General features: G+C 41.5%; 1 protein-coding gene across 1 annotated transcript in view; it reads right to left on the minus strand.

Annotated features, from left to right (window-relative positions):
• The window catches only part of LOC114113798 (antigen WC1.1-like), a 59,462-nt gene that overhangs the window by 7,665 nt on the left and 23,952 nt on the right, over positions 1 to 27,845 (minus strand). Inside the window, exons 7-13 of the mRNA XM_042247611.2 lie at positions 26,941 to 27,255; positions 20,973 to 21,287; positions 16,349 to 16,657; positions 15,947 to 16,255; positions 3,796 to 3,888; positions 3,405 to 3,719; positions 1,972 to 2,286 (exon numbers count right to left, since the gene is read on the minus strand). Coding sequence (XP_042103545.2) covers positions 1,972 to 2,286; positions 3,405 to 3,719; positions 3,796 to 3,888; positions 15,947 to 16,255; positions 16,349 to 16,657; positions 20,973 to 21,287; positions 26,941 to 27,255 — 1,971 coding nt within the window. The remainder of the gene's footprint in view (positions 1 to 1,971; positions 2,287 to 3,404; positions 3,720 to 3,795; positions 3,889 to 15,946; positions 16,256 to 16,348; positions 16,658 to 20,972; positions 21,288 to 26,940; positions 27,256 to 27,845) is intronic.

The raw sequence follows: 27,845 nt of genomic DNA on the forward strand, positions 1-27,845 counted from the left end.
TAATAAACAAAAGACTGAAAATATATATATAAGAGTGGAAGCTGACAGAAATAAATATAAATTAAAAAAACAGAAGGGTAAATAGTACCTGTCATAAAGTATCAATATTTCTATATTCTTTCCAGATCATCCTGTCAAAACTCCTACCCACTCTATGCAGAGAACCTCTGAGAAAACGATGGCAGGACCTCTGTGAGCAGGTTGCTCATTTTCATGGTCAAAAACTTTACCACCTCTCAATTCACAGTGTTTAATTGTAGGAAAAACATCATCAATAAAAGGTCTCATAGTTTAATGCCTCCGTGGCCTCCAAATGAAAAAGACAAAGAGATGAGCAAAGAGAGACAAGGAAGTGAGTGAGCCTCTGCTTTTGAAGTATCTGATCCCACATTCTCTTAGCTATGGGTTTCAGGCAACATCCAGCATACCATTCAAGGTGTACCTGAATGGAGTGTGTGTGTGTGTGTGTGTGTGTGTGTGTGTGTAGGTGGGGGGAAGGAAAAAGAGAAACAGAGAGAGAAATGTTAAAGGAATAAGGTGCTATATTTGACTATTTGTTGCCCTCGCCAACATTTATTTATTTCATTCAAAATTTATTGCTGAAATTTAACTTCCCAACGTAACAGTATTTAGTGGTGGAGCCTTCTCAAAGTCTTCAGACACAGAAGAAAAGACACTTCCAAATTCATTTTCTGAAGCCAACATTAGTCTGATGCCAAAGCCAGATAAGGACACCATGAGAAAAGAAAATTACAGGCTAATACTCTGATAAATACAGGTGCAAAAATAATCAACAAAATATTAGAAAACTGAATTTGACAATACACTAAAAGAATCATACACCATGATCAAGTGATATTTGCTCCGGGGATACAAGGATACTTCAACATTCACAAATTAATCAATGTGATACACCAAAGGTAAAAATCACATCCTCAAAGGATGCAGAAAAAGTGTTTGACAAATTCAACATGCACTTACAGTAAAAACTCTTTTACAAATTGGTATAGAAGGATTGCAACTCAACATAATTAAGGCCATATGAAAAGTACACAGCTAACATCATACTTGACTGTAAAAAACCAAAAGCTTTTCCTCTGAAATCAGACACAAAACAAAAACGTCTATCCTCACCACTTTTATTCAACTTAGTTTTGGTAGTCCTATACAGATCCATCAGGCACTTTTATTCAACTTAGTTTTGGTAGTCCTATCCAGATCCATCGGTATTTTATAGCAATATATTTGAGTCAAACAATGTAAGTCTTCACTGATGAATGAATAAAGATAATGTAATATAGACTTATATCCACCCGTAAAAAAGAGGAAAATCTTGCCAGTTTCAACAACATGGATGGACCTCGAGGGCATTATGCTAAGTGAAACAAATCAGACAGAGAAAGAAAAATACCATATAATCTCATTTATATGTGTAATATTAAAACAAAAAGCAAGTTCAGTGATGCTGAGTAGTTGGTGATTGCCAGAAGTGGGGGATTTGGTGCAGGCATAGGTAATCAAAAGGTATAAATTTGAATTATAAAATTAATAGGTGAAGAGATATAACATACAGCTTGGTGACTATAGTGAATTCTGTATTGTCTATTCGAAAGATGGCAAGAAAATACATCTTAAACATTCTCATCATGTAAGAAAAATATTTAATTATATATATGGATCTATATATATGGATCCATATACAGAGATATAACTAGACTTACTATAGTGATCATTTAGCAGTACACACAAACATATAAGCATTATGTTGTACACAGCAAAAAAATACAATGTATCAGTTATATCAATTAAAAAATTTAATAAAGCAAGTTTGGAACATGTAGATTAAATTAGCTCCATCCAAACTTCATTTTATAAACTCAACTTAAACCCATCACTTAGATTTTAAGATATCAAATCTCACTAATAACTTCCTACAGAGTTGGGAAAGACACAGAAACAGACATAATTCACCTGCGCAGGAGATGTAGGCTTCCTCCTTGGGAGAGCATGAACTGAATTTCCACGGGCCAGAAGGACACTGCCAGAGAGAGGTATCAGTTTTCCGACACTGAATTAGATCTACCCACCGGGGTCTAGAACCTTCCCTGAGACCAACAGAGGTGTTGAGACGTCCACTGTCCCCACAGCCAAGCTGACTGCAGATGATGGACATGGTGACATCATCCATGGGGCTGTGGCAGACACTGCCCCAGGTCCCGTTGTAGAAAACTTCCAGCCACCCAGCGCACTCCTGGTCCTCGCTGACCATCCTGAGGGCCAAGAACTCTGAGATCGAAAAGGAGGAGACAGGACACAGTGAGCACCCCACTCAGTGCTCTGGGTTTTCCTCTCTCCCCAAAATTGTGAACATTCGTCTGTGACCAGGCTGAGGAAGTAAATCCATTACATGACCAGAGTGAAACTTGTCTCCTTTTCACCTGACATTGTCCATTTGTGTCTCTCTTTCTAAATATTTCTACCATCATGATGTGGTGGATATGAACTGAGAAGAAGACCAATCTGGACACCTGCAGGGAGAGGGAGCTGACTCCTGCTTCCTGACAAAACATCTAAGAGAGTGTATGAAAGGGATGTGATGTGGACAGTGTGGAGGCAGATAGAATAATGGACCCACAGGTGTCTACATGGAAGCTGTGTCTGTGTTTCCTTATCTGGCAAAAGGGACTTTACATATGTGATTAAGGTATGGTCCCTGGGATGATAAGAGTCACCTGAAATATGGTGGATTAACCACCTAAGCACAGTCTAATCACATTCTTAGACTCACTATCCTTTAAAGTGGAATCCTTTTCCTCATTCTGGTTAGAGGGAGATGTGAATATGGATAATGGTCAGAGAGGGGGAGCGTTGCTGGTCTGATGATGAACAGAAGGGGGTTATGAGTGAAGGAAGGCAGGCAGCTTCTAGAAGCTTGAAAAGACAGGAAACAGATTCTTTCCTAGAGGCTCAGAAGTGACGTGGCCCTGCTGAAACCTTGATCCCAACCACTGATATCCCTGCTGGACATCTAAGCTAGAGAAGTGTAAGGAAATAAATATGTTTTTTTAAACCACTAACAATGTAGCAATTTGTTATAGAACAACAAAAACTAGCACAGTGGCTTTAAGACTTCTCTACTCTATGTACCAGAAGGGTGAGCCCTGATTTCAAGAAAAACTGTGAGAAAAGGCTCTGCCAGGAAACACTACTGAGAAGAAAAGACCAGAATCTCAGCTGCTGCAGGAGGCAGTGAAAGCACCTCGTCTTCACATCTGCTGGAAAGACAGGCTCCATGCGAGGAAGCCTCCTTCTCTGGTCCTTTCAGCATCTCTCCTCAGGGCTCAGACCCCCGTCCTCCAGGGCCCCTCCCCTCCCCCAGCCTGTGGACAGTGTGCAGCGCTGACCTGAGCAGATGACCCCCGCGTCCTCCTTGTGTCTGCAGTCGTTTCGCCCCCAGCCCCGGGAAGGGCACCTCCACATGTGGGACTCCTTTCCTGTGCAGTTCAGGTCGTCCAGCCAGATGGGCCCTGATCCTGCCCCGAAGTGAGCAGACCCCGTGGCATTGAGGGCTTCTCCACAGCCCAGCTGCCTGCACACCACGCGGGCATCGTCCAGGTCCCAGCCGTCATCACAGATGGTGCCCCAGGAGCCCTGGTCAAGGATCTCCACTCTCCCGGCGCAGGGACCGCCCCCGTCCACCAGGCGGAGCTGCCTGCTGTCTGAGGAGAGAGAAATGAGATGATGGGGAGGTGACCTGGGGAATGAGAAGGGTCTTCTGTCCTGTGGGACCCTCACCTGAGCAGTAGGGGGCGCTCTCCTCTGAGGCCGCAGAGCCTGCAGGTTCAGACACAAAGTGGTCGCACTGGGGCAGCACCTGGGTCTGGTTTCCTGAAGAAACAGCGATGATTAGAGGGTTGGGAGGATTAAAGAACAGGAAAGTCAGTTAAATTAAATAATTTTTAGGAGGGGAGGGAAGTTTGGGGGGAAATGGATACATGTATATGTATGGCGGAGTCCCTGGCTGTTCACCTGAAACGATAACAACATTGTTAATCGGCTATACACCAACACAAAGTAGAAAGTTCAAAAGAAAAAAAATAATAATTTAAAAAAATGACCTAGTGATGGAGCTGAGATGAAAGCTGGAACATACTGGTAAAGTTACCATAATCTTAGTGTTCCCTTTCTCCAGGAAGAGCCCTGGTCCTGACATGGCACGATTCCTGTTTTAAGCCAAGCTTTGCCCTAAGAATGAGTTAAACAAGTTGTTCTATCCTTAATCCACCCCTAAATAGAAGAAGCAAAACAAAGCATTTTCTGAAGGAGTTGTACACTTATTTATCTACAATGTTTGTGGTTTTAAAAATACTTATATAAAAGAGAACTCATAGAACACCAGAGCAAAAAGTAACATTAAAAAATTTCGCAGGGTATTTGGCTCTTAATGTTACCTGACAGAGAATTTATTTTATTTTATTAATTTTTATTTGACTATAATTGCTTTACAATGTTATGGTAGCTCTGCTGTTCAGCAAATTTAGTAAGTTATACACATACATATGGGCTTCCCAGGTGACTCAGTGGTAAAGAATCTGCCTGCTAAACAGGAGACTGGGGTTCCATCCCTGGGTTTGGAAGAGCCTTTGGAGAAAAAAATGGCAATCCACTCCAGTATTCTTGCCTAAGAATTCCTATGGACAAAGGAGCATGGCAGTGCATGAGGTCACAAAAGAGTCAGACACAACTCAGCAACTAAACAACAACAACTATATCTATCTATCTATTTATATTTATAAACACACACACACACACACATACACACATCTCCCCTCTTTCTTGGATTTACTTCCTATTTAGGTCACCACAGAACACTGAGTTCCCTGTGCTATAAAAAAGTTATTATTTATCTATTTCTGTGTGCATGCATGCTAAGACACTTCAGTCGTGTCTGACTCTGTGACACTATGGATTGTAGCCCATCAGGCTCCATGGCTATGGGATTCTCCAAGCAAAATCTATTTTATACTTAGTATCAATAGTGTAGGGCTTCTGAGTCTGGTGGCTCAGACAGTAAAGAATCCGCCTGCAGTGTGGGAGACCTGGCTTTGATCCTTGGATTGGAATGTCCCCTGGAGGAGGGCATGGCAATCCACAGTAGTTGTACCAATTTACATACTCATATGTAGGAGGATTCCCTTTTCTGGACATCCTCTCCAGGATTTATTTGTGGATTTTTTAATGAAAGACATTCTAACTGGTGTGAAGTATTACCTGCCTGAAGTTTTGACTTGTATCTCTCTAATTATTAGTGATGTATTTGTTAGCCATCTGTATGTCTGGAAAAAAATGTCTATTTAGGTCTTTTTTTCCATTTTTTCATTGGATTGTTTGGTTTGTTGATTGTCTGTGTATTTTGAAGATTAACCCCTGTTAATTACTTCATTTGCAAATATTTTCTCCCTTTCTGAGAGATGTCTTTTTGTTCTGTTTATGGTTTCCTTTGATATGTGAAAGCTATTAAGTTTAACTAGATCCTGTTTTTTTGTTATTTTCTTTAGGAATTTGATCAAAAAATATCTTGTTGCAACTTATGTCAAAGAATGTTCTGCTTATGTTTTCCTCTAAGAGTTTTATAGTCTGACACAGAATTTAAATAGCCATGATTAAAGTGCACAAAGAATTGATTAACACGACATGCATCCTGGCAGAAAAAAAAGATAACAAAAACAAATGAAAATAGTGTTTATTATTTTTATCTAATAATAGTGGGGTATGCATGGTATTAAATTTTGAAAAATAGAGACAAACTTACAGAATAAAAGAAAGCTTCCTGTAAAAGAAAAAAAAATTCTACAGCTGAAATCAAGAACTAGAGAATCAGTGTAACAGCACATTGAGTTCAGTTCAGTCGCTCAGCCATGTGCAACCCTGTGACCCCATGAACTGCAGCACGCCAGGCCTCCCTGTCCATCACCAGCTCCCGGAGATCACTCAGACTCACGTCCATCGAGTCAGTGATGCCATCCAGCCATCTCATCCTCTGTCGTCCCCTTCTCCTCCTGCCTCCAATCCTTCCCAGCATCAGAGTCTTTTCCAATGAATCAACTCTTAGCATGAGGTGGCCAAATCCTGGAGTTTCAGCTTCAGCATCATTCCTTGCAAAGAAAGCCCAGGGCTGATCTCCTTCAGAATGGACTGGTTGGATCTCCTTGCAGTCCAAGGGACTCGCAAGAGTCTTCTCCAACACCACAGTTCCAAATGCATCAATTCTTTGGCACTCAGCCTTCTTCACAGTCCAACTCTCACATCCATACATGACCACAGGAAAAAGTATAGCCTTGACTAGATGGACCTTAGTTGGCAAAGTAATGTCTCTGCTTTGAATATACTATCTAGGTTGGTCATAACTTTTCTTCCAAGGAATAAGCATCTTCTAATTTCATGGCTTCCGTCACCATCTGCAGTGCTTTTAGAGCCCCCCAAAAATAAAATCTGACACTGTTTCCACTGTTTCCCCATCTATTTGCCATGAAGTGATGGCGCCGGATGCCACAATCTTCGTTTTCTAAATGTTGAGCTTTAAGCCAACTTTTTCACTCTCCTCTTCCACTTTTATCAAGAGGCTTTTAGTTCCTCTTCACTTTCTGCCATAAGGGTGGTGTCATCTGCATATCTGAGGTTATTGATATTTCTCCCAGCAATCTTGAGTCCAGCTTGTGTTTCTTCCAGTCCAGCGATTCTCATGATGTACTCTGCATATAAGTTAAATAAGCAGGGTGACCATATACAGCCTTAAAGGACTCCTCTTCTTATTTGGAACCAGTCTGTTGTTCCATGTCCAGTTCTAACTGTTGCTTCCTGACCTGCATACAGATTTCTCAAGAGGCAGGTCAGGTGGTCTGGTATTCCCATCTCTCTCAGAATTTTCCCCAGTTTATTGTGATCCACACAGTCAAAGGCTTTGGCATAGTCAATAAAGCAGACATCGATGTTTTTCTGGAACTCTCTTGCTTTTTCCATGATCCAGTGGATGTTGGCAATTTGATCTCTGGTTCCTCTGCCTTTTCTAAAACCAGCTTGAACATCAGGAAGTTCACGGTTCATGTCTTGCTGAAGCCTGGCTTGGAGAATATTGAGCATTACTTTACTAGCATGTGAGATGAGTGCAATTGTGTGGTAGTTTGAGCATTCTTTGGCATTGCCTTTCTTTGAGATTGGAATATAAACACCTTTTCCAGTCTTGTGGCCACTGCTGGGTTTTCCAAATTTGCTGGCATATTGAGTGCAGCACTTTCACAGCATCATCTTTCAGGATTTGAAACAGCTCAACTGGAATTCCATCACCTCCACTAGCTTTGTTCATAGTGATGCTTTCTAAGGCCCACTTGACTTCACATTCCAAGATGTCTGGCTCTAGATTAGTGATCACATCATCATGATTATCTGGGTCATGAAGATCTTTTTTGTATAGTTCTTCCATGTATTCTTGCCACCTCTTCTTAATATCTTCTGCTTCTGTTAGGTCCAAACCATTTCTGTCCTTTATCGAGCCCATCTTTGCATGAAATGTTCCCTTGGTATCTCTAATTTTCTTGAAGAAATTTCTAGTCTTTCTCATTCTGTTGTTTTCCCCTATTTCTTTGCCTTGTTCGCTGAAGAAGGCTTTCTTATCTCTTCTTGCTATTCTCTGGAACTCTGCATTCAGATGCTTATATCTTTCCTTTTCTCCTTTGCTTTTCACCTCTCTTCTTTTCACAGCTATTTGTAAGACCTCCCCAGACAGCCATTTTGCTTGTTTGCATTTCTTTTCCATAGGGGTGGTCTGATCGTTGTCTCCTGTACAATGTCATGAACCTCATTCCATAGTTCGTCAGGCACTCTATCTATCAGATCTAGGCCCTTAAATCTATTTCTCACATCTATTGTATAATCATAAGGGATTAGATTTAGGTCATACCTGAACGATCTAGCTGTTTTCCCTGGTTTCTTCAATTTGAGTCTGAATTTGGTAATAAGGAGTTCATGATCTGAGCCACAGTCAGCTCCTGGTCTTGTTTTTGTTGACTGTATAGAGCTTCTCCATCTTTGGCTGCAATGAATAATGGTGTTGACCATCTGGTGATGTCCATGTGTAGAGCCACGCACAGGCGGCTGCGACCTGGTGCACTAAGCGTGGCCGAGAGGAGTTACCCCATGTCTGAGGTCAGGGGCAGCTGCCGAGAGTGCCAGGCTGTGACAGCGCAGGAACGGCCGAGAGGATCTGCCCAAGTCCAAGGTCAGGGGCGGCGGCCAGGAGGAGCTACCCCACGTCCGAGATCAGGGGTGGTGGCCTAGAGGAGCTACCCCACGTCTCAGGTCAGTGGCAGCCGCGAGGAGACACCCCGTGTCCGAGGTCAGGGGCAGCCAAGAGAAGTCATCTCGTGCCCAAGGCCAGGGGCAGTGGCTCTGTGGAGCCACCCCGTGCCTGAGGCCAGGGACAGCAGCCAGGAAGATCCACCCCACGCCCGAGGTCAGGGGCAGCGGCCGGGAGGAGCAACCCCAGGAGCGGTGGCTGCACAGGTGCAGGAGGGCCTAGAGGAGCTCTCCCACGTTGAAGGTCAGGAACGGCAGCAGTAAGGAGATACCCCCTCATCCAATGTAAGGAGCAGCGGCTGCGCTTTGCTGGAGCAGCCATGAAGAGATACCCCACGCCCAAGGTAAGAGAAACCCAAGTAAGATAGTAGGTGTTGCAAGAGGGCATCAGCGAGCAGACACACTGAAACCATAATCACAGAAAACTTGTCAATCTAATCACACTAAGACCACAGCCTTCTCTAACTGAATGAAACCAAGCCATGCCTGCGGGGCAACCCAAGATGGGCGGGTCATGGTGGAGAGGTCTGACAGAATGTGGTCCACTGGAGAAGGGAATGGCAAACCACTTCAGTATTCTTACCTTGAGAACCCCATGAACAGTATGAAAAGGCAAAAAGATAGGAGACTGAAAGAGGAACTCCCCAGGTTAGTAGGTGCCCAATATGCTACTGGAGATCAGTGGAGAAATAACTCCAGAAAGAATGAAGGGATGGAGCCAAAGCAAAAACAATACCCAGCTGTGGATGTGACTGGTGATAGATGCAAGGTCCGATGTGGTAAAGAGCAATATTGAATAGGCACCTGGAATGTCAGGTCCATGAATCAAGGCAAATTGGAAGTGGTCAAACAAGAGATGGCAAGGGGAAACATCAACATTCTAGGAATCAGAGAACTAAAATGGACTGGAATGGGTGAATTTAACTCAGATGATCATTATATCTACTACTGTGGGCAGGAATCCCTCAGAAGAAATGGAGTAGCCATCATGGTCAACAAAAGAGTCTGAAATGCAGTACTTGGATGCAATCTCATAAATGACAGAATGATCTCTGTTCCTTTCCAAGGCAAACCATTCAATATCACAGTAATCCAAGTCTACGACCCAACCAGTAATGCAGAAGAAGCTGAAGTTGAACGGTTCTATGAAGACCTACAAGACCTTTTAGAACTAACACCCAAAAAAGATGTCCTTTTCATTATAGGGCACTGGAATGCAAAAGTAGGAAGTCAAGAAACACCTGGAGTAACAGCCAAATTTGGCCTTGGAATGTGGAATGAAGCAGGGCAAAGACTAATGGAGTTCTGCCAAGAAAATGCACTGGTCATAGCAAACACCCTTTTCCAACAACACAAGAGAAGACTCTACACATGGACATCACCAGATGGTCAACACCGAAATCAGCACGTTAGATCAACATAAACTAGAAATAGTAAAATGGAAAATCAGAGGATAAATATTCCTCTATTTAGAAATGCTGGTCCTATGGTAAGTGCCTGGTTAACAATGCTATATAACAAAATTTCCCCCAAAACTTAGTAGTTGAAGAAATTTAGTTTTAAATTTTGCTCATGATTTCTCGGGTCAGTAAGTTGGGAAAGACTAAACTTGGCAGCTCTATCTTTGGGGTTTCTCATGTGGTTGCATTTAGATGTCATCTGGGACTGACATATCTAAAGGTTTAACTGAACTGTGGTTATATAAGGAAATTCCCAGAAGTATTTTTGTTGTTGTTGGAAGGGAGGGATAAAGGAACATCATGTCTGCAACCTAATCCAGAAAGATTTTACATACTCAGAGAAAAACAGGGCAGGAGGGGAACAAGTATGGAGAAAAAGGGAAAGCTAGAGCAAGAGAGAGAGAAAAAAGAAAGAAAGAAGGATCAAAGCAAAATACTAATCTAACACTTGGGGAATCCAGGTAAAGTTCAGAGAGAATTCATTCCTAGAAAACCTTCACTAAAGGAAATACTAATAACATCAAACCCATAAAATGCCTAGGAGAAAACCTAGTTAAAGATGTGCAAAACATCTGAGAGAAATTCAAGACCTAACTGAATGAAGGGATATATTCTGTCAGTGAATAGGGAAACTCAACGTTATCAAAGTCAGTCATTCTCGAATTTATATACTGATTAAATCTAACCTCAATCAAATTCCCTTGTGCTTTTGTATGTCTGAAACATGACAAGCTGATTCAAACTTTACGTTGCTGTTCAGTCACTTAGTCATGTCCGACTCTTTGTGACCCCAAGGACTGCAGCACACCAGGCTTCCCTGTCCATCACCAACTCCTGGAGCTTGTTCAAACTCATGTCCTTTGAGTCAGTGATGCCATCCAACCATCTCATCCTCTGTCATCCCCTTCTCCTCCTGCCTTCAGTCTTTCCTAGCATCAGGATCTTTTCTAGTGAGTCAGCTCTTCGCATCAAGTGGCCAAAGTATTGGAGCTTCAGCTCAATAATGTATACAAAATACAAAAACCAAGACTGACCAAAGCAGTTGGAAAGAAAAACAACAACATAACTTCTTTAAATTAAAGTTACCCAGACTTACTATGTGTGCTTAGTCACTCAGTCATGTCCAACTCTTTGTGACCCCATAGACTGTAGCCTGCCAGGCTCCTCTGTCCACAGGGATTCTCCAGGCAAGAATACTGGAGTGGGTTCCCGTGCCCTTCTCCAGGGGATCTTCCCAACCCAGGGATCAAACCCAGGTCTCCCACCTTGCAGGCAAATTCTTTACTCTCTGAGACACCAGGGAAGATTCAAGACTTACTATAAAATTACAATAATTAAGAAAATGTGGTACAGGTGCAAGGAGAGACAAAGGATACAGTGGAACAGAATAGAGAGCCTAAACAATGTATTCAGACATATGTGCCCTTTCGCTTATCACATAGGTGGCACTGCAGTGGGGAATAGTCTTTTCAGAAAAAGATTTTGAGTCCACTGGATACCCATATGAAAACAGGACACTTGACCCTTATCCTACACAGATGTCAATCCTAGAAGCAAAGTACAATTATATGCAAAAAAAAAAAAGTTATGACACTTCTGTGAGATACTCTCAGAGAATATTTTTGTAATTTTGGAGTAGACAAAGTTCATTTTAGAAGAATATAAGAAGTTCTAGGGACTGGATCAGTGGACTAGTTCAAAACTGAGACAGAAGTACATCAAGACTGTATGTTGTCACTCTGCTTATTTAACTTATATGCAGAATACATCATACGAAATACTGGGCTGGATGAAGCACAAACTGGATTCAAGATTGCTGGGAGAAATATCAATAACCTCAGATACGCAGATGACACCACCAATATGGCAGAAAGTGAGGAGAAATTAAAGAGCCTCTTGATGAAACTGAGAGAGGAGAGTGAAAATGTTGGCTTAAAACTCAACATTGAAAGAACTAATATCATGGCATCTGGTCCCATCACTTTATGGCAAAAAGATGGGGAAACAGGGACAGACTTTATTTTCTGGGGCTCCAAAATCACTACAGATTATGTTTACAGCCATGAAATTGAAAGATGCTTGATGCTTGGAAGAAAAGCTATGACCAACCTAGTCAACATATTAAAAAGCAGAGACATACTGACAAAGGCCCATCTAGTCAAAGCTCTGATTTTTCCAGTAATCATGTATGGATGTGAGAGTTGGACCATAAAGAAAGCTGAATGCTGAATAATTGATGCTTTTGAACTGTGGTGCTGAAGAAGACTCTTGACAGTCCCTTGGATGGCAAGAAGGTCCAACCAGTCAATCCTAAAGGAAATCAGTCCTGAATATTCATTGGAAGAACTGATGCTGAAGCTGAAGCTCCAATACTTTGGTTACATGATGGGAAGAACTGACTCATTGGAAAAGACCCTGAAGCTGAGAAAGATTGAAGGCAGGAGGAGGAGGGGACGACAGAGAATCAGATGACTGGATGGTTTCATCGACTCAATGGATATAGCTTGAGCAAGCTCCAGGAGATGGTGAAGGACAGGAAAGCTTGGCATGCTGCAGTCCATGGGGTTGCAAAGAGTCACACATGATTGAGCGACTGAACGGAACTGACTGAAAGAGCACTACATGGACAGAAAAAAAGTTGATAAGTCAAACCTAAGATGAGTAACTTGGCTCATTGAAGTACACCATACCATTAAGAAAATAAAAATATAAGGCCAAGAATTAAACACACAAAAATCACAATAAATACTTTTGCCAAAAGCCATCGGCATGGTAATTTGCACCATTGTATTTGTAATAGTCAAGAACTGGAAATAAACTCACATCTCTGCCATTAGTTGAATGGGTCAATGCATGGTCATGTGATCATTCAAAGGAATACTCTATAATAATAAGAATGAATGAAATGTTGCCATAAACAACATCATGAGTGACTCTCAAACACAGTTTGGAGTCAAAGAAATTAGACACAAAAGAAAACATACTGTATGCTTTTACATAAAGTTCAAAAACTGAGAAAATATTCTATGGCAGTACAAGTTTTAGGTAGGCAGTCTTCCCTGGAGAGGAGGAGGACATGGCTATTGGGAGGCAATAGTGATTCTGTGGTGCTTTGACTGTTCTCTTTGTAGATCTAGGTTGGAGAACATGACCTAGGTATACACTTATTGTTTGTACTTTTTTCTCCATTATTATCCTTAAATAATAATGTTTCATTAAAAAATAGTATTCATCTAGCTGTTTCTTTCCCTGACATAGCACTTCTTAGCATTTCTTAGCACTTCTTTCCCTGAAAAATGAGTGAACAATGAGAATGCGATGGAGCAGGACCTTACAGAGCCTTCTCAGGACAGACCACCGTCATGTCCTCCACCTGCCTCTGTTTGTAGAAAAACCTAGCTAAAGAATAAATTTCATCACAGAAATTTTAAAAAAAAATCAGAAACAAAGGAAAACAGTCAAATAGGACAAAATAATAATAGTTTAGCCCTAAACAAACTCAGGGACCTTTAGTTCCTTCTCATGGGCTATAGATAACATTCTGAGCCATATCTTTTGAGCTATTTTGCAGATACTGAAATCCCAAACAGGTGGTAGCAATCAATTACACGATGACCAGACTAGTGGGGTGCCATTTCCTTCTGCAGGGGATCTTCCCAAACCATGGATCAAACCCAAGGCTCTTGCATTGCAGGCAGGTTCTTTACCATCTGAGCCAACACGGAAAATCATAATCTTCATCTTTCACAATTCCAAGATTGGCCTCAAGAAAATGGGAACAGACCAACACTAGAACTGATGATTAACTGTAATTCAAACAATAAAGGTGACACTGATCAGACCTATTGCAAGATGACTGTCGGAGCTAGCTCTGCTATTCTGCAGGTAACCTATCTCCGACTTCCACCTGTGCACTCCTGAAATTCCCATTTAAATACACTCACCCGTGATCAGCAAAGAGGAGCTGGTTTTTTGGTACGTTAGTTCTCTGTCTCCCCAGAACTGCTGGTTTCCTTAACAAGTTCAGTTCAGTTCAGTCGCTCAGTTGTGTCCGACCCTTGCGACCCCATGAATTGCAGCACACCAGGCCTCCCTGTCCATCACCAACTCCCGGAGTTCACTCAAACTCACATTCATCAAGTCAGTGATGCCATCCAGCCATCTCATCCTGTCGTCCCCTTCTCCTCCTGCCCCCAATCCCTCCCAGCATCAGAGTCTTTTCCAATGAGTCAACTCTTCGCATCAGGTGTCCAAACTACTGGAGTTTCAGCTTTAGCATCATTCCTTCCAAAGAAATCTCAGGGCTGATCTCCTTCAGAATGGACTGGTTGGATCTCCTTGCAGTCCAAGGGACTCTCAAGAGTCTTCTCCAACACCACAGTTCAAAAGCATCAAACTCTTCGGCGCTCAGCCTTCTTCACAGTCCACCTCTCACATCCATACATGACCACAGGAAAAACCATAGCCTTGACTAGACAGACCTTAGTTGGCAAAGTAATGTCTCTGCTTTTGAATATGCTATCTAGGTTGGTCATAACCCTTCTTCCAAGGAGTAAGCATCTTTTAATTCCATGGCTGCAAGCACCATCTGCAGTGATTTGGAGCCCAAAAAAAAAAAAAAGTCTGACACTGTTTCCACTGTTTCCCCATCTATTTGCCATGAAGTGATGGGACTGGATGCCACGATCTTCGTTTTCTAAATGTTGAGCTTTAAGCCAACTTTTTCACTCTCCTCTTTCACTTCCATCAAGAGGCTTTTTAGTTCCTCTTCACTTTCTGCCATAAGGGCAGTGTCGTCTGCATATCTGAGGTTATTGATATTTCTCCCAGCAATCTTGAGTCCAGCTTGTGTTTCTTCCAGTCCAGTGATTCTCATGATGTACTCTGCATATAAGTTAAATAAGCAGGGTGACCATATACAGCCTTGACGGACTCCTTTTCCTATTTGGAACCAGTCTGTTGTTCCATGTCCAGTTCTAACTGTTGCTTCCTGACCTGCATACAGATTTCTCAAGAGGCAGGTCAGGTGGTCTGGTATTCCCATCTCTCTCAGAATTTTCCCCAGTTTATTGTGATCCACACAGTCAAAGGCTTTGGCATAGTCAATAAAGCAGAAATCGATGTTTTTCTGGAACTCTCATGCTTTTTCCATGATCCAGCAGATGTTGGCAATTTGATCTCTGGTTCCTCTGCTTTTTCTAAAACCAGCTTGAACATCAGGAAGTTCACGGTTCACGTCTTGCTGAAGCCTGGCTTGGAGAATTTTGAGCATTACTTTACTAGCATGTGAGATGAGTGCAATTGTGCAGTAGTTTGAGCATTCTTTGGCATTGCCTTTCTTTGAGATTGGAATGAAAACTGACCTTTTCCAGTCCTGTGGACCACTGCTGAGTTTTCCAAATTTGCTGGCATATTGAGTGCAGCACTTTCACAGCATCATCTTTCAGAATTTGAAACAGCTCAACTGGAATTCCATCACCTCCACTAGCTTTGTTCATAGTGATGCTTTCTAAGGCCCACTTGACTTCACATTCCAGGATGTCTGGCTCTAGATTAGTGATCACATCATCATGATTATCTGGGTCGTGAAGATCTTCTTTGTACAGTTCTTCTGTGTATTCTTTCCACCTCTTCTTACTATCTTCTGCTTCTGTTAGGTTCAGATCATTTCTGTCCTTTATCGAGCCCATCTTTGCATGAAATGTTCCCTTGGTATTTCTAATTTTCTTGAAGAGATCTCTAGTCTTTCCCATTCTGTTGTTTTCCTCTATTTCTTTGCCTTGTTCGCTGAAGAAGGCTTTCTTATCTCTTCTTGCTATCCTTTGGGACTCTGAATTCAGATGCTTATATCTTTCCTTTTCTCCTTTGTTTTTTGCCTCTCTTCTTTTCACAGCTATTTGTAAGGCCTCCCCAGACAAAACTTTCCTCAACAAAGCTGTCTTTAATTTTACCCCACACTTGTCTCTCAGTGTTGGGTTCTTGAGTAATGAGCAGCTGAAAACCGAGTTCAGTAACAAGATTAAACATTTCACTACGAAATATCTTTCTTTTTAAGCCTATTTTCCCTTACTCTCTGCTCTGGGGAAATTTCACTCCAGGAGCATCCTAAGTATAGTAGTCCTTCCCTCTCTTACCTGAGCAAATCACAGACGCCGTGTTGCCATGGGAACAGTCAGGAACACCCAGGGCAGTCACAGGGCATTTCCACAGGAAGGACTCAGTCCCTGAGCAGTGAAACCGGGCTTTCCAGAGTTGATCACTTCCTTCTGCTCTGTTTGGGGTGGAGATGGCGACTCCACAGCCGAGCTGATGACAGACAACATTGGCATTGGCCAGACTCCAGTGGGAGGCACAGAGTGCTCTCCATCGTCCAGAAATGTTCATCTCCACCTGCCCCTCACACTGAGAGGAGCCGTTTGTCATGAGCCGGACATCTGTGTACACTGATAGAAACAGACAGGATTTCAGAAAAATCTTATTTCTTTTTTAGCTTGAAGTGAGTGTACACAGAGGCTAAATCCTGACGTGCATCTCACCTGAACAGACAACCTGAATAGCTCCACTGTGGTGACAAGTGCCCCCTGGACAGGGCACTCTAGGACACCACCAGAGCTTAGGCTCCTCCCCCTCACACCTGAACTCTTCAGCCCAGACCTGGCCATCGGACTCTCTGAAGGGTACTTGTCCCAGGACAGACACAGCCTTGCCACACCCCAGCTCTGCACAGATGACCTGGGCAGTGGGGAGTGTGAAGTTTCCATCAGACACTGGGATCCAGGCTTCTCCAGAATACACTTCTACTCGCCCTGAGCAGGGATCATCCCCTCCAGCCAGATGTACAAATCCTAAGAGAAACAAAGAACAACAAACCCAGTGAGTGTTCATGAACCTGGCTTGGCATTGGAAACAACATCTCACTAGCAATGGTGGGAATGTTTTTCTTTCCACAGTGGAATAAGACGGGATACGAAGAGAGAAATTGACTGTCATTGTCAAATTGCATTTTCATGAGCAAGTTTCTGAAGAGATATCCAGAAGGATTGCAGGGTCAGTTTGGAAGGGCTGAATCCAAGAATATATATTGGTTAGGAATGTTAATTCTTATCTGGGGGCCTGGAAACTTCAAGGCCCAAAGAAACTGCACAGTGGAAAACATTCAAACTTGAGTGCATAGCTGAACTAACTGAGAGTGAAAAAAGATCATGGGATTCGAGAGCTTAGAGGCCTAAGAGCCAGAGAAGTTTAGAAGGTCATCCTGAAATTTCTGGGGCTAGAATTTTGGGCAGTTTTCTCTGAGCCAATATTCAAGTCACTGGGGATGAGAACATCATGCAGGCTGGATCTGAGTGCAGGCATTAGGTCACAATTAGGTAACCTAATTGTGAAAGAAGTTGTTCACAGATAAGTTTGGAAATGATGAAAACTCAGAGAGTCATAGGAGAGGGAGGGAATGATCCTAGCCATCTTTCTTAAAAACCTAGGATTTATGAACACACCTGAGAGAAAGTGAAGTCTCAATGGGATTATGCAAGACAACTGAGTTAGTTGAGTACTTCATCCTAGACATGAGATTCTTAGCAAATGTGAAGGAGTGATGATAATTTAATGTATTCAGAGGAAAACAACAGAATGGGAAAGACTAGAGATCTCTTCAAGAAAATTAGAGATACCAAGGGAACATTTCATGCAAACATGGGCTCCATAAAGGACAGAAATGGTATGGACCTAACAGAAGCAGAAGAGGTGGCAAGAATACACAGAAGAACTGATGCTTTTGAGCTGTGGTGTTGGAGAAGACTCTTGAGAGTCCCTTGGACTGCAAGGAGGTCCAACCAGTCCATTCTAAAGGAGATCAGCCCTGGGTGTTCTCTGGAAGGAATGATGCTAAAGCTGAAACTCCAGTACTTTGGCCACCTGATGCGAAGAGTTGACTCATTGGAAGACTGTGATGCTGAGAGGGATTGAGGTCAGGAGGAGAAGGGGACGACAGAGGATGAGATAGCTGGATGGCATCGCCAACTCGATGAACGTGAGTTTGGGTGAATTCCGGGAGTTGGTGATGGACACGGAGGCCTGGTGTGCTGCGATTCATGGGGTCGCAAAGAGTCAGACACAACTGAGCGACTGAACTGGACTGAACTGAACCGAACTGAACCCTGTCTATATGCCAACTGCATATTCCTTTCCTATTTGGATTTCTGAGATAAGAAGCCAGTAAGCTATGAAAAAGGAGAGTGAGGGGAAGATAGCAGAGTGCAAACAAGTCGTATATATTTTAGAGATTTCTAAATTGCAGAAACTTCAACAGTGATGAAACAGACTTGGAAATGAAATACTTGTTCAACAAGATTTTAACACCTTTTATCCCCTGTGCTTCTCCCATTTGCCACCTAACACTGCTACCCTTTCCCAATTCCCCCAATGCAGAAAAGAAGAAATGATCTTAAGAGCTACAAATAGATGGAAAGGACACTCCAAAAGGGAAGAGCTTCTCTAGGCAGTGAGGTGGGGTGAGTGGTAGGTTAAACGGGGAGTGGACAGAGTATAAGAGAGACCAAGGAAAAGATTCATGATCATGATTTCATCCTTCAGGGACCCTATTTGGACAGAGAAAAGGTAATCCAATGGGAAAAAAAACCTGCACATCATAAAGAATAATTTTTAAAATAATTTTCCTGGCTTCTGAGTGTGCTCATGGTTATGTACATAATGGTGGAATCTGTCCTGGTCAAGGACTCTGATTGCATAAGTATGTGAACTTTGAAGTCTCAAAAAGAATGATGTAACAGAATAAAAATCTACTATAGAGAGCAGGAGAGTACAGAAAAGACACCACAGAAATTAAAGAATTGAAGGATTAGCCTGACCACTGATATAAGAATGAATGATGAGGGAAGTCTGATCTGCTTGCCTCTTATTATTAATCCACTTTCATCTCCCCAGAGAGGCCTGGGTCAGGACCCCTAGCCTCCTCTGGCTGGGAGTTTGGTCACAGGCTATGCATTCTAATTAAAGCATTTTTATTTAACTGGTTGTTTTTGTTGCTCAGTCACTCAGTCGTGTCCGACTGTTTGTGACCCCATGGACTGCAGCACTCCAGGCTTCCCTGTCCTTCACTATCTCCCTGAGTTTACTCAAACTCATGTCCATTGAGTTAGTGATGCCATCCAACCATCTCATCCTCTGTCGTCCCCTTCTTCTCTGGTCTTCAATCTTTCCCAACCTCGGGGTCTTTTCCAATGGGTCATTTCTTCTTATCATGTGGCCAAAGTACTGGAGCTTCAGTTCCAGCATACATCCTTCCAATGAGTTATTCAGGGTTGATTTCCTCTAGGATTGACTGATTTTATCTCCTCGCTGTCCAAGGGACTCTCCAGAGTCTTCCAGCACCACAGTTCAAAAGCATCAATTCTTCAGCACTCAGCCTTCTTTATGATCCAACTCTCACGTCCATACATAACTACTGGAAAAAAAGCATAGCTTTGACTATATGGACATTTGTCACAAAGTAGTGTCTCTGCTTTTTAACATGCTGTCTAGGTTTGTCAAAGCTTTTCTTCCAAGGAGCAAGTGTCTTTTAATTTCACGGCTGCAGTCACAGTCTGCAGTGATTTTGGAGCCCAAGAAAATAAAGTCTGTTGCTGTTTCCATTTTTCCCTCATCTCGTTGCCATGAAGTGATGGGACTGGATGCCATGATATTAGTTTTTTGAATGTGGAATTTCAAGCCGCTTTTTCACTCTTCTCTTCCACTTTCATCAAGAGTCTCTCCTCTGCTCCTCTTTACTTTCTGCCATTAGGGTGGTATCATCTGCATATCTGAGGTTATTGATATTGTTATAATAATTCTATGAGATTAAAAATTTAGAAAGAACAAGAAAAAGGTATTTCTTCTGTTCTGTTTTATATACCCTGATACCTGTGAAATATTCAAATATATGCTGAATAATCAATAAAGTCTTATGCATACCAGGATAGAGACTTCTGAAATAAAGTATATCTTTTTTATTTTCTACTTGATTTTAAAGTTTCCATGGAAGAATAAGTGTGTGATAATTCCAAGAAAATTATTAACTAGAAGGCCGATGTGAGTAAAGATATTAAATATAGTGAAGACATATCCTTGTCTGGTTTCTTGCTGCGTACACATCCTGTGTCCTTAGCCACACGTAGCATCCTTCACACCACACTTGGTCCCTCAGTGCTGCTCAGAGAACCTCACACTTGCCTTCATCAGCTCCCATTGCCATTCTCCTTCCTCCCAGCTACTATGAAATCTTTTCCACCTTCTTCAAAAATTATATTTGTCCACTTACTCCAAATAAGCCCTCAAATGCAATTCTCTTATATCATTGAAGTCATCAAATATAAACTATATAATCTCTTAAAATAAAACACAGAAATTCAAGTTTTATTACCTCCACCTTGGACTTGTCAGTACATGGCTAAGTGTTCCTCCAAAGTTTGCATTTATACAGATATTTTAAAGGAAAAATTTGAGAGGAAGACTTTTCTAGTAACAATGGAAGAATATATGACTCAGAGCATTCCATCAACAATTCTCTACCATCAAAGAACTATGAACATTTATGTCTAAATTTGCAAAGGAGACTTGAAATCTGGCACAAATCCATTAGAATCTCTGATCTGTTAAATGATATCCTCTGTAGGGATACCCTCTATACATGTAAATGATATCCTGCTATTGTAGGGGTAGCCTCCACTCATACTAACCTAGTGCAAAATAATGTCTCACACTGTTTGTATAGAAACAACTCCATCCAAGAAAGTACATCCTCATTTTTTGTCCCTGCCTCTCATAGTCTTCCTGTGCAAAGGGAGTGTGCATGTGGCTGTTAGCAAATGTTTCACTCTTACAAAAAGTGAATTATGAAAAAGAAATGATGAGGGTTTATTTAACTGGGAGAATAAGTAAAGCTATTTTAGTGTCAGGTAAGAGCACTGGAGAAGAACAGAATAGCAGAGACTTGTAAGAGGAAAGTATATGAAGCTCATTGCTCACAGCTACAGGGCACTCAGGGAGGATGGGTCGTTGTCTCAGTCCTCTCTAGCCCACCCGTCCCCGACTGTCCCTCTAATCGGACACCAGCTTTCTTGGAACTTTCCATTCTCCCCGCTGGTGGGCATGAACTGACCATACCTGAGCAGATGACTCCTGCATCCTCGCTGTGATCGCAGTCGTGCTTCCCCCAGCCCCAGGAAGGGCACCTCCACACGTGGGACTCCTTTCCTGTGCACTTCAAGTTGCCCAGCCAAATGGGCCCTGATCCCGCCCCAAAGGAAGAAGAGACAGTGGCTTGGAGGGCTTTTCCACAGCCCAGTTGTCTGCACACCACGTGGGCATCATCCAGGTCCCAGCTGTAATCACAGATGGTGCCCCAGGAGCCCTGGTCCAGGATCTCCACTCTCCCGGCGCAGGGACCACCTCCTTCCACCAGGCGGAGCTGTCTGCTACCTGAGGAGAGAGAAATGGGACACGGGGCGTTGACCTGGAGAATGAGAAGGGTCGTCTGTCCCGTGGGACCCTCACCTGAGCAATAGGAGGCGCTCTCCTCTGAGGCTGCAGACTCCTGGTTCTGATATGGAGTCTTTGCACTCGTGCAGAAGGCAATGGCAACCCACTCAGTACTCTTGCCTGGACAATCCCATGTAAAGAGGAGCCTGGTAGGCTGCAGTCCATGGGGTCGCTAAGAGTCGGACACAACTGAAGCGACTTAGCAGCAGCAGCGGCAGCATTGCACTGGGGCAGCAGCTGGGTCTGGTTTCTTATAGCAGTGGCAAGAGAACTAATAACGTTGAAAAGTAGGAGGAAAGGTTTAAAAAAAAAAAGTAGGTAAAGAAAGATTAAATAATGTCTACCAGTGCTGCGCTTTAAATAAATAATGAGGTAGAGAATTAAACCTAAAATTTTTCACTTCCAGGGAGAATGGAGTTCACAGCAGGCCAATGTGTCTTGCTGGCTCTTTCTAGATACAACTTTAAAAGATGGAAAATGTGTTTTAAGAAACAGTAAATGTATTCAACATTTGTTAACACAACATGGACTAAATATGCCAAAATTCTAAAGAGTGGAGATTATTTCAATGTTAGTCCAAGATCTATAGCTTCTTTTTCTCTGTGGGAATTTGCCAATTCATTGCATAATTTAATGATGCAGAATCTGGACTCAGACAAGCAGAGGACTACTGTTGTGACAGGAAGCCAGCATAATCTGGGGGTTACCTGGTGCTGGAGAGACAAAATTAGACTTTTGAGAGCCTCTCTCACACAGCAGGTTTTCTCCTCAAGGCTTTGCCCAGTATATAAGCTGTGAAGGGCAGGAAGCTAGAGAACTATATAAAAAAGACTTGGAAAGCAGTCTTTTTCATTATTTTGGGTACTTACCTACCAAAGAATATAGGCTCTGAACTGAAATCTCTGAAAGGCTATGTCATAGGGACAGAGAAATCAGAGGTGGACTGAGCGCTACCAAAACTGCAATCCATACTTGTTACAGCTCAGTTTTAGCTTATATTTAGATGTTTGAGTGATACACACCCCTTCCCCCTACCTGCCTAGGAAAACAAAGGGTAAATCCTTTCAGGTGTTAGAAAATGTATCAGGAGTATCTTACTTTTTCATATATAATTTATAGCATCCAATAAAAAATGACATGACATTTTAGAAGCTAAGATAACATGACAAATGACCAAAGTGAAAAAAGATAAGAGAATGCAGAGACACACATGATACAAATGCTGGACTCAGCAGATAAGGGTTTAAAGTACAATCAATGTATTTAGGGGAAAAGAGAGAAGAAGAGAATAAGCAGGTAAAAAGATGAAAAAAATAACAAATAATCATGAATAAATAAAAATGTCTAGGAACTATTGCCAACCTAAAATAAAATACCTAGGTTTAAAAAGTGAATGAATAGGTTAAAAGAATTTTATATAGAACTTAGAATATAGTGATTTAGAGGAGTCCAGTGACTGCAGCCATGAAATTATTTTTTTTTAATTTATTTATTTTTTTAATTTTAAAATCTTTAATTATTACATGCGTTCCCAAACATGACCCCCCCTCCCACCTCCCTCCCCACAACATCTCTCTGGGTCATCCCCATGCACCAGCCCCAAGCATGTGCAGCCATGAAATTAAAAGACGCTTGCTCCTTGGAAGAAAAGTTATGCCCAACCTAGACAGCATATTCAAAAGCAGAGACATTACTTTGCCAACTAAGGTCCGTCTAGTCAAGGGTATGGTTTTTCCTGTGGTCATGTATGGATGTGAGAGTTGGACTGTGAAGAAGGCTGAGCGCCAAAGAATTGATGCTTTTGAACTGTGGTATTGGAGAAGACTCTTGAGAGTCCCTTGGACTGCAAGGAGATCCAACCAGTCCATTCTGAGGGAGATTAGCCCTGGGATTTCTTTGGAAGGAATGATGCTAAAGCTGAAACTCCAGTACATTGGCCACCTCATGTGAAGAGTTGACTCACTGGAAAAAACTTTGATGCCGGGAGGGATTGGGGGCAGGAGGAGAAGGGGACGACAGAGGATGAGATAGCTGGATGGCATCACTGACTCGATGGACGTGAATCTGAGTGAACTCCATGAGATGGTGATGGACAGAGAGGCCTGGCGTGCTGCGATTCATGGGGTCGCAAAGAGTCAGATTCGATTGAGCAACTGAAATGAACTGAACTGAACTGAACGATGAGAGATGAGAAAGAGAAGAAAGAGGAGGAGGAGGGGGAGAAGAGATACAGAGACAGACAGACAGAACTGCAGAAGTAATATCTGAAGATACAACAATAGAGAACTTTCTAAAAAAATAAATGGAAGAGTATGAAAACCCCCACTCCTAGTAAAGGTGCTGAAAATCAAAAGGAAAAAGGAAAATCTGGAATAATAACAGATTTATTTAATACAAAAGGAGGGGAAAAAAAGGAGACAAAAAGGAACATAAAGCATGTGGATCAATTAAAAGCAAATGGCAGATACCAACACATCAATATCAGTAGTTGCATTCACAGTGAATGGATTAAGATAAAACAACATTGACACAAATGTTACTTGCAAAATGCCCACCTTATATTATGAAAGCAAAGAATGGTTGAAAGTAAAATGATGGAAAAAATGTACTAACTGTAACAAAACTGGAGTAGCTATATCGATGTCCCAGAAAGTAGACTTTAAGCCAAGATACACTGAATTACAGAGGGAATTTTCATGATTATAATGAGATGCACCCTTAATAAAGATATTTTAGACAACAAAATTCAAGGTAACAGAACATAACTTAGAAACATACTTGACAGAGTGAAAAGAAGAAATAGACAAAATCACAATCAAAATGGGGGATTATTACCAGATCTTTTTCAATAGCATGCAGACCAAACATACTAAAAACAGAGAAGAATTCAGTAGATGTACAACAACAGAGTCAGCACATTTAACTAAGTAACACATAGAGCAACGCACCCAACACCGCAAGAGTTCACATTACTGTACATGCACTCGGAACTTTTACCAAAATGACCACATAATAGGACAAAATCTTTCACTCTTTGAATTCATACAGAATATTTACTCTGACCACAGTGGAATAAAATTAAGAACTAATAAGGAAATAGTTATAGCCACCTCTATTTGGGGAAATTCAGCAAGATCCTTCCAAACACCACCTGACTCTGGGAATAAATTTAAAACTTACAAAATATTGTGAAATATTGATAATAAACACAAAATAATTGTATGATAAATTCTTTTCTAATAAAACTCAAGTAGTGCCTAAGGGAAGTTTATAGCCTAGATTTAGAGAAGAGGAAAGACTGAAAGTGAAAAAAAGTAAGCTTCCAATTAAGAAACTAGATGAGAAAGTCTAAAGAATGTAGAATGTTGGGGTTAATTTAAAAAGGAACAAAAATTAATGGAAAAGAAGGTAAGCATAAGATAGAAAATATGGAAGAAAACCCTTTAAACGTGGCTCATTGAAAATTGATGAACACTGAGCAATACTAATGCAGAGCAGAGAGAAAATGCAGCTAACAATACCAAGAATGAAAAGGGACATCAGTATAAATCATACAGATATTTCTGTCATACTTTTTGTGCTGTTGTTTGTTTGTTTTTTGGCTGTGCTGTTGCTCATGGGCTCATAGTTCCCAGGTCAGGGTTGAACCTGGACCCATGACAGTGAAAGCCCAGAGATTTAGCCCCTGGATTACATAGTTTTATTAGTACACTTTATACATTTAATGTGGATAAGTACAGATAAAGTGTCAATTTCTCCACAGCCTTGCCAACACTAAGTGTCTTTAAAAGAAAAAAAAAAAAAACAGTCATTCTGACATGTGTGAGATGATATCTCTTTCTGGTTTTAATTTACATTTCCCTAATGACTGACAATGTCAAGCATATTTTCATATACCTATTGCCATTTGTATGTCTTCTTTAGAGAAATGTCTATTCAAGCCCTTGGCCAATTTTTTAATTGAGTTATTAGGTTTTCAGTTTGTTGGGTTTTTTTTCTCTTAAGTTATAGGAGTTCCTTACTATTTTTGGAAATTAAAACCTTATATAATTTGTGCTAGCTTGCTTTTTCACTCTGTTGATCTTTCATTTGCTTTGTGGAAGCTTTTTAGTTTGATATATTCACTCTTGTCCATTTTTGCTTTGTTGCCTGTACTTTTGATGTCATATCCATGAACTCATGAAACCATGTGCTTTTATTTTGTGATGGAGCTAAGATATCACATATCTAAAATGCAATTCTTACCTTGTGATGATGTTACATCATCACAAATAATAAAATAAATTCAGATAAATAAATAATTTGAAATTAGGTTTTGAATATTCTCTAGTGGAACTATAAAATTGTTTGCAGAAAATAAAATGATTCAATGTTATTTTGAGATAAAAAATGGCATTTGAAACATTGCACTAAAGGGAGACATCAAAAAAGTAAAACATTAGAGATTTGACACATAACCCACCAATACATATATACAACCTTAAAAATATATGTAAAATATGGGGGAAATCTTACAAAAATATTTAAGAAAAACAGTAAGTGATGTTTGTTTATAAAGAGTTCCTATGAATAAATAAGAAATTTTAAAACATTCTAGAGAAAAAATATTGTCATGAAAGATATAAGACAGTATATAGGAAAGAAGATAATATTTTTGTACATAGTGTTTGTGAAAGTCACTCAGTCATGTCCAACTCTTTGCAGCCCCATGGAGTATAGAGTCCATGGAATTCTCCAGGCGAGAATACTGGAGTGGGTACCCATTCCCTTCACCAGGGAGTCTTCCCAACCCAGGGATCAAACCCAGGTCTCCCACATTGCAGGCAGATTCTTTACCAGCTGAGTCACAAGGGAAGCCCAAGAATACTGCAGTGAGTAGCTTATCCTTCTCCAGCAGATTTTCCAGACTCAGGAATCAAAGCAGGGTCTCCTGCATGGCAGGCGGATTCTTTACCAGTTGACCTACCACAGAAGCCCTTATGTGGATAAAATATTATGATGCTATGAAGAAAACTATACTCGCTTTTAAAATTAAGTATTTATTTGGTTGTGCTGGGTTTTAGTTTCAGCATGCAAATTCTTATGGGATCATCAGAGAAAAAAATTGTAACTGCATGTGGTAATGAATATTACTGTATGTGTAGTGATTTTATACATAAACACTATGTTTTACACTTAGAACTAATATAATGTTACGAGAATTACGTCTCAATTAAAAATTTTAACAAACAAGGTTGGAATATGTGGATTAAATTAGTTTCATTCTTACCTCATTTAAGCTTCTCTGGTGGTTCAGACAGTAAAGAATCTGACTTCAGTGTAGGAGACCAGATTTCATACCTGGGTCAGGATGACCCCCTGGAAAAGGGAATGGTAACCAATTCCAGCATTCTTGCCTGGAGAATCCCAAGGACAGAGGAGCCTGGCAGGCTACAGTCCATGTGGTCACAAAGAGCACAACTGAGCAACTAACATTTTCACTTTTTATCATTTCGTGAATGAAAATTAAACTCATCATTTAGATTTTAAAATATCAAATCTCACTGCATCCTACAGTGTTGGGACAGACACACAGAAACAGACAGTAAGTCACCTTCACACGAGATATAGGCTTCCTCCTTGGGAGAGCATGAAGTGTAATTCCAAGGGTCAGAAGGACACTGCCAGAGAGAGGTGTCTGTTTTCCGACAGTGGATTCCATCGACCCACTGGGGTCTAGAACCTTCCCTGAGACCAACAGAAGAGTTGAGGGTTCCACTGTCCCCACAGCCAAGCTGTCTGCAAATCACGGACACAGTGATGTCTTCCATGGGGCTGCGGCAGACACTGCCCCAGGTCCCATTGTAGAAAACTTCCAGCCACCCAGCACACTGCTGGTCCTCGCTCACCATCCTGAGGGCCAGGAACTCTAAGGTTGAAAGGGGAGGAGACAGGACACAGTAAAAATTTTGCTGGATGTTCTAGGTTTTCCTTTCTTCTAGAAATGGTGAACAGTCATATCTGAATGTTCAAGAGATACCCACTAGATGACAAGACTGACATCGCCTCCCTTTTAACTGACTTTGTCCATTTGTGTCTGTCGTTATATTTCTACCACAATGGCGTAGTGGATATGAACTGAGAGGAAGACCAAACTGCATGGGCACTAGGCAGGGAGGGGCAGCTGAATCCTGCTTCCTGATGAAATCTTTAAAGAGTATGTCAAAGGGATGTGATGTGGATATTAGGGAGATAGGGATAATAATTAATCCAAAAATGTCCACATCCCAATCTCTGCAACCTGTGAATATGTTACCATACCTGACAAGAGGGATTTACAGATGTGATTAAGGTAAGGACCTCAGGATGGTGAGATGATGTATTAACAATATGAGCCCAGTCTAATCACATCCTTAGACCCACTATGCTTAAACGTGGAATACTTTTCTTAGCTCCGGCTAGAGAGATGTGACTCTGGATAATGGTTGGAGGCCTGCAGCATTGCTGGTCTGATAATGG

The sequence above is a fragment of the Ovis aries genome, chromosome 3, assembly GCF_016772045.2.
Source record: "Ovis aries strain OAR_USU_Benz2616 breed Rambouillet chromosome 3, ARS-UI_Ramb_v3.0, whole genome shotgun sequence".
Classification (NCBI taxonomy): Eukaryota; Metazoa; Chordata; class Mammalia; order Artiodactyla; family Bovidae; genus Ovis; species Ovis aries.